Source organism: Lacerta agilis, chromosome 5 (assembly GCF_009819535.1).
Source record: "Lacerta agilis isolate rLacAgi1 chromosome 5, rLacAgi1.pri, whole genome shotgun sequence".
Classification (NCBI taxonomy): Eukaryota; Metazoa; Chordata; class Lepidosauria; order Squamata; family Lacertidae; genus Lacerta; species Lacerta agilis.
Window position 1 is genome coordinate 95,402,293 of NC_046316.1, and position 7,704 is coordinate 95,409,996.

The 7,704-nt window shown below is 53.0% G+C and overlaps 1 protein-coding gene across 1 annotated transcript; it reads right to left on the reverse strand.

Moving 5' to 3' along the window:
* Positions 1-1,338: 1,338 nt before the first annotated feature.
* Positions 1,339-4,065, reverse strand: LOC117046410 (leucine-rich repeat-containing protein 15-like). The gene has a single exon (XM_033148214.1). It carries the CDS (start codon positions 4,063-4,065, stop codon positions 1,387-1,389), a length of 2,679 nt encoding a protein of 892 aa, XP_033004105.1. The 3' UTR covers positions 1,339-1,386.
* Positions 4,066-7,704: the final 3,639 nt, after the last annotated feature.

Here is a 7,704-nt window from a genome sequence, read left to right on the forward strand (position 1 = left end):
GATAAATACTTAATTCCTGAGTCCAGGTCACAGGCTCACCCTATTCATACACAGACAGGATTCATACCTGTAACAGGATTTGTGAGCACAGAGACGATGGCGAGGTTTTCCTGTACTGTTTCAGACATGCGGGATAGATAGATAGATAGATGATAGATAGATAGATAGATGATAGATAGATAGATAGATGTGTGTGTGTGTGTGTGTGTGTGTGTGTGTCCTATCATTGCCCAGCCTGTTCTTGCGACTGTGCTCCTCCAGCAGGGACAGATTGTGCAGCTGGACCTCAAGGCGTTTCCCATTGGTGTGTTTTGAGGCCATAGAATAGCTGGGAGCCATAGTTAAACTGTGGAACTCCCTCCTGCAGGAGACAGGAATGGCCACCCACCTAGATCATGGCTTTCAAAGAGGATTGGGCAAATTCATGGAGGAGGAGGAGGGGGCTCCCAGCCAGAATGGTTCTGCTCTGCTTCCACAGTTGCAGGCAGCGATGCTCCTGAATGCCAGTTGCTGGAAACAGCAGGAGGGGAGAGGCCTTCTTGCACTTGGGTCCTCCTTACCTGCCTCCCGTTGGGGCCTCTGGTTGGCCACTGTGAGAACAGGATGCTGGACTAGAAGGGCCATTGGCCGGATCCCTGATCAGGCTCTTATGTTCCTAAATTGGAGTCTCTTCTCACCTCCTGCTCAGTTAATTCAAATCCGATTGTTGCTTAGCTTGCAATTCGGGGCAAAAGGGTCATTATTTTGTCTAGCGGCCCGTAATAATTCTAAGAAAGAGGCTTAGCTTAGGGATATTGTACTATTTAAAAATCAAACACAAGCAAACAAACAAACTTGTCCTTCAACAATATATTTATCCAGGGTGGAATTGTCTTTACAACTACTAACACAGATTCCTGCCTTGCAGGGGGTTGGACTAGATGACCCTCAGGGTCCCCTTCCAACTCTACATTTCCATGACTTTCTCACTCCAGAACTTTGGCTGGAAACTAGAGTAATCCTTCCCTCTATGGAATTCGCCCTCCGTCCACTGGGAGGCGCTGCCACACAGCTAAAGCCTCCAGGCAGGAGTCATTGGGAGAGAACTATTGAGACGCCCTTTGCTTATTCTCAGGGGTGCTCCTTAAGGCAGGGCAGCCTGGAGATGACCCACCTCCTGCTGCAGCTGCTGTGACCCTTCCTCATGAGCATTTCTGGTTATTGCAAGGAAACATCACCAAGACCAAGGAGGTTTCTAAACAGAGCTTGGAGGACCACCTGTCAGGGATTCTTTAGCTGCGATTCCTGCATTGCCGGACCTTGAGCTAGATGACCCCCTGGACTCCCTTACACTACAGCCCTACGATTCTAGCATCCCATGAAGGGCTCTCCTGTGGCCCAACACCATCAAAGCTTCATCCTTCTGGGCTTCACCTTCACCAGCTTGACCGGCACAGTTGGTGAGTCCACGGAGCGTGTGGCTCTGTGCAGGGCATGCACACACCTGGCCAAGGCAACGGTGCAGCAGATTTCAAGACACAGCATGGACAAATACATCATCGCAGACAGCTTGCAGTAATGGTAGTTGGAACTCAGCGAAGACCCCCAGGCCTGGATTTTCTGGGACGGGGGCTGAGGGTGGCTGGGTGGCCTTGGGCTCGGAGGAAGGGAAGCCCTGGCTGGCGTGACAGCCGAGGAGCAAAAGATGCAGCTGGCAGCAGCTGGAGAGGTCGTCAGGTGAGCCTGTGTCACAGCAGAGGTGCGGGGCAGGGGAGTCCCAGGAGGTGTAGTCGGGTCCAGCTTGGTTGTAGGTTCTGGAGACAAAGACCCAGACCTGCATCCGCCTGGAAGATTGGCATTGTCAAGGCACATTGTGGAAGCTGCCACGGAAGAGAATGTCTCCATAGGGGTGGTCTCAAGCGGTGAAGGTGTGGTGGCGACTGCCTTGCTGGTTGTCACAGGAAGCACAGGTGTGGTGGCCGATGTACCAGGGCTGCTTGTGGAGGCATCAGAAGTTGCGGTGGTTGTCCTGGCGAGGGTTGTGGAGATCTGAGCGGTTGTGGTGGCACCAGAAGGGGTGGCGTGTGACATCCCAGTTGTGAAGCCAGCTGTGGTAGCCACAGTCCTGACACTGGTCATTCCAGGGAGCGTGGTCTGAACCTTTGTGGTCGTTGTGATCTGGATGGTTGTGGGTGGCAGGTGAGCGGTGGTTGTGGCCGCCTGAGGGCTTGTGGCCAGGGTTGTGATGGACACAGAGGTTGTGCTTGAGATCTCTGCGGTGGTGGCAATTTCAGGGCTTGTCTCGGCTGAGGTGGGACTTGGAGTGGTGATGGTGGAGATGTGAGGAGTTGTCGTTGGAGCCCCTGTGCTGGTGATTTCAGAGGATGTCCCGCTGGTGGTCATGATCTGTGAGGTTTCCGTGGTGATTTGAGGAGTTGAGGTCAGAGCCTCTGTGGTTCTGAGGGTTGTGGTGGCTGCATTTGTGGTGGTGGCAGGCTCAGAAACGGTGGTGGTTGCAGCAACAGCGGCTTTTGTAGGAGGTGGGGGGAGTGTTGTGCTTTCCCTTGTTGTGACAGGAGGAGGGAAAGTGGTTGTGGGCAGAGCGGTGCTTGGACTGGGCACAGTTGTTGGGCAAACCAGCTGATCCTCTGCCAAGGAGCTGACTGCTTGGCCCAGCAGATCCTGGGGGCTTCCGCACGTGACCTTTGCGGCGTCCTTGACTTTTTTGGGATTGCTGCTCATCCACCGGTGGAGATAGAGAAGGAGGCAGTCACACCTCCACGGATTCTCCCCAAGATAGACGGAGGTGAGCTTCGTGAAGCTGTCAAAGAGGCCCGGAGGGATGGTCTGAAGCTGGTTCAGGCGAAGCCTCAGGGTCTTCAGCCCCGGGAGGGAAGGTGGAAGGAGACCCTCCAGAGACGAGAGCTTGTTTGCCTCCACGTTGAGCTCAGAGAGTTTGTGGAGGCCTGTTAAAACACCGAGAGGGAGGCCTGCCAGCTGGTTCTGGGACAAGGTGAGCTTTGTGAGCCCCGTGAGGTTGGCAAAGACCCCCGCTGGAAGAGCCTGCAAAGCGTTCTTGCTCAGGTCCAGCTGGGTGAGCAAAGGCATCTCCCCAAAGAGCCGGCCAGGGAGACCTTTCAGCCGGTTGGAAGCCAGGGTCAGCTGCTTCAGCTTCCTCAGTCCAAAGAAGGCCTCATCCGGGAGGGTCTCCAAGAGGTTGTGCTCCAGGAGAAGCTTCTCCAGGTTGGGCTTGTTCCTCAGCACCCTGGGAGGCAGCGTGCGGATCTTGTTCTTGTACAGAGCGAGCTCCGTCAGGTCCTGCTGGCTGTCCAGGCTCCCCTCTGGGAGGTCTCCGATCTCGTTCTCATACAGCCGGAGGATCTTCAGCCGAGAAAGTTCCTTGAAGACGTCCTCTGGGATGGCAGCGATCTTGTTCTTGGCCAGGTGCAAATAGGTCAGGTTGGAGAGCCCATCAAAGACGCCTTCGGGGAGAGAAGAAATCAGGTTCAAATGAAGGTAGATCTCCTCCAGGACCCCGAGATCCTCAAAGAGTCCTTTCTGGAGGCCCTTGACCTGAGAGTCCCGTAGATTCAGCTTCTGCAAGCGAGGAAGAGACCGGAAGATGCCCACAGGGAGGTCGCCCAGCTCGGCCCCCGTGATCTCCAGCTCATCCAGTTTCTCCAAGTTATCAAAGGCCCCCACCTCTACGGTTTTGATCTTGTTGCCGATGAAGAGGACTTTCTGCAGGCCGGGCATGTTGCGGAAGGCTCCGTCCTTGATCTGTGTCACGCTGGTTTCCACAAAGATCATTTCGGTGATGATGGCGCTGGCGGTCTTTGGGATCTCCGTCACGTCCTTTACTTTGGTGTAGACTTCCTGGTTGGCCTTGGGGCAGTCGTAGGCCCCTTTGCAGGTGGGCGGGCTCTGGCCAATTCCAAAGGGCAGGCAGAGGAGGAGGCCAAAGGCCACTGTGGGCACCATGCTGGAAGAAAGCAAGAGGTGTCCATTAGCCTTTTCGCCAAGAGAGCGCACATCTGGCAAGCCTCCCTGCGGCTGGAGTGCCCTGATTCCCAGGGTCTGGTCCATCATGCACACCCTCAGCTCCTTCACCACCTGCTGTTTTCCCTCACAGAGCTCATTCCAGGCAAAAGTGCCACCAGAAACGGAAGAAGAGTCAATGGCCCATCAAGCTCAGAGTCTTCTTCTCATGGGGGCCAACGGATGCCCTGAGGGAGAGGGTCTAGTGGGCTTCAAATCCCCCACCTGGCCATAAAGCTCACTGGATGTGACCTTGGTGGTGGGGTGGGGCAGCTGAAAATAAGGCCAATATATTTCACCAATTTGTGAGAAGTTGTGTCCTGGGATTTTTAGACTTGTCTACCCATGTACTGAGACGCAGGTGGCGCTGTGGTCTAAACCACTGAGCCTCTTGGGCTTGCCGTTCAGAAGGTCAGCAGTTCAAATCCCCGCAATGCCGTTCAGAAGGCCAGCAGTTCAAATCCCCGTTGCTCGGTCCCAGTTCCTGCCAAACTAGCAGTTCAAAAACACGTCAAAGTGCAAGTAGATAAATAGGTACCCCTCTGGCGGGAAGGTAAACGGTGCTGCTCTGGTTCACCAGAAGTGGCTTAGTCATGTTGGTCACATGACCCGGAAGCTGTACGCCGGCTCCCTCGGCCAGTAAAGCGAGATGAACACCGCCACCCCAGAGTCGACCACCACTGGACCTAACGCTCAGGGGTCCCTTTACTTTTACCTTTACCCATGTACTATTTGCAACCAAAGGGCACATTGGTTACCAGATGTGACCCCCCCCCAGCTCTCCTATCCCACTCTGGGGGTCAGTCACTGCCTCTCAGCCTAGCCTACCTCACAGGGTTGTTGGGAGGATTGAATGAGGAGAGGGAAGAGGGCCAAGGAGGGATAGAATGGCAACTTGTTAACCCAAAAGCCTGCAAGTGGGATTTCTCCCTCCTTTATGAGGCTCTGACAGAAGAGGCAGAGGGCAGTCATTTTGGTCCAGAGCCACTGACGGCCGGATCCTGCAGGATTTGAGCCCACCCATCTCAACCAGCCACTGAAAAGTCAGGAAGCGGGTCCCCCAATGCACAGTGGGCCTGAGAAGGCCGGAGGCAGCTGATCTAACTGGGGAGTCCAAACAAGCAGCAGACCCGGCCCCCTGCCTGCCTCCGGGCCAAAGCCTTCTCCCATCCAGACCCCTGAGCCTCCATTCCCCCCACAACCAGCCTTCCGACCCAAAAGGCAGGACTTCTGGCCAAGAGGAAGAATCGTGGTTAAGCAGGGGAGGGAGGCTGCTGCGTCTGAGAAACGGAGCCACTGACTCACGGTTCTCTTATATTTTCCCTCCCAACCACTAGAAACAACTGTCACTTTAAAATACTCAGGAGAAGCCTGATGCGCCAGACCACCCTTTCCCCTCCAGCTGGGTTCTCCCTCTCCAAAGAGCACAGGCAGCTGCCTTCCCTCTAATCTAGCTCCATATTGCCCGCACTGACTGGCAGCAGCTCTCCCAAATTTTAGCCAGGGGAGGGGACCGAAACTTCCGAATGCAAAGAAGCTATTCTAGCTTCACACCAGCACACAAAACACACACACACACATGTGCACAGCAAGGGAGCTGACAGGTGGAGATCCATTATTTAGTTCACAAAATGTATATACTGGTTTTGTTTTCTTAAAAAAAAGCAACCTCAAAGCAGTTACAAAAAGATAAAAGAAGAAAATCAGGCAGACATACAAAAAGTTAAAATGCTAAAACGGATTAACATTCATGCCAGCATTTCTAAGCAGCCGGGCAAGCTTGCCGAGACAAGGGTGCTTTTTAGCAGGTGGCCAAAAGAGTGCAGTGAAGGCACTTGCTTGCTCTCAAGAGGCAGGGAGTTCCACAGTGCAGGTGCTGCCACACCAATAGATCAAGAGCTTGCAAATGCCGGACAGGGATTACGGGGCACCTGGAACAGTGCCGATTCCACCGAGTGGATGCAGGTGAGCTTTGGCAATCTTGCGGGTGAGCCGGTCCCTCTGAACCCTTGAGCCCCCAAGGAGGAGGCCCTTCAAGGCAGCAAGAGCCGAGGGCAGAGCAGCAGCCTGGTGGGCAGAGAGATGGGCTGGAGAAGGGCAGGCAGGAAGCTCCTTCCAAGCCCCAGGGAGCCTTTCAGCACTTACCCTGACCGGTCGCCGGACATTTCGCTGAGCCGGGAGAGTCGCGCACAGCCTGCTGAGCGAAGCGCCTGCAGCCTTATCTGAGGGAGGCATCCAGCACCAGGGAGGCGAAGATCTGCCCTGCGCAAATGTTGGGCAGGTCTGCCTGGTGAGATAAAGGGTCCCAGGTCACCAATTCCTGTCGCAAAACTGGGCATCCGCCAAGTCCGGGGAAAGGTCCCTCTGGGATGGGAGAATTGTAGAGTTAGAGGGGACCCCCTGCAGCACAGGGGGTCTCCAAGGGTGGGGCAGGAAAGGTGGCAAGCGGGCAGGAAGATTCAAGGACAGCCAGCCCAAGAAACATTTAAGCATCTCAGTATAGTATGTTGTTCAGTCGTTCAGTCGTGTCCGACTCTTCGTGACCCCGTGGACCAGAGCACGCCAGGCACGCCTATCCTCCACTGCCTCCTGCAGTTTGGCCAAACTGGATTGCTTAATTAAAGGATTCTAGTGGATCATCAACTTGCTTCCGATAAGTTGCAAAGGGAATGTTTACTCTGCTGTGGGTGGTGTATAAAAAATTATTATTATTATTATTACTATTATTATTATTATTATTATTATTATTGAAATATTTTGCTAGAGTTACAACCTATGCCCAATTATGAATGTGTGTTTACCCTTACCCCATGCCCACAAGAAGTTCCCACACAAAAGGAATAAAGAAAGCTTGGTTTATTATATGAAATGAAAGTGACAGAATATATAAATGCTGCTTCAGGCAGCAAAATTACAATTTAAACAGGCAGCAAATCCTACAAGAAATACAGCCTGGGAAGCAGTGGATCCTTGCTTTCAGAATCCCCGACTGGGTCTCCTTTGGGATCCTGGGGCAACCCACAGATACATCTACATAGACAAAGCCAGATTTGGGTCACAACGGCTTCTATTTCTGTTTCTGAAAGCGTCTGTGATAATACTATACACGTTCTGACGACAGCCCTTCAGTGTAGGCCTTCCTCAATCCCATGAGGATGCAGCACGGCTCAGGCGTGTGGGATGTGAAACACGGGAGCAGTCAAGTACAACACCCTTAGAGTGGACATAGAAAGGGATGTCTGGTCCAGCCAGTCAAAACTTCTGGTTTCTCCTGGGCTGGGACAGACTTCCTCTGCATGTTACGGAAGGTGGGTGTGGCCTCACCTGTGTGCAGGTAACAAAAGCAAGGGGCCAGATGCCATCTTCCCTCTTTTGACTTCGATCTTCAAGCAAGCAACCTCTGCTTAGCTGCTCTCTTGGCCTCCAGCCTATCTCCCCTATGGGATAGTATCCAAGTGCATGTAACTTTTACTAAGCTAAGTCTGCCTTCTGGGATCCTGTTGTGAACAGATGTGTGAGTAAACTGTTTTTATACTTTTATAAGACCACTGTGTCATGTCTTATCTTTTAGGAGAGATTAAGGGGAAAATACCAGGACAGTATTATTATAGAGATTTTAGCGAACCTGAGCAAGCATCCGCTGTGTGTGTTTAAAAGGGGAAATGTAAACTCTTCTGATATTCTTAA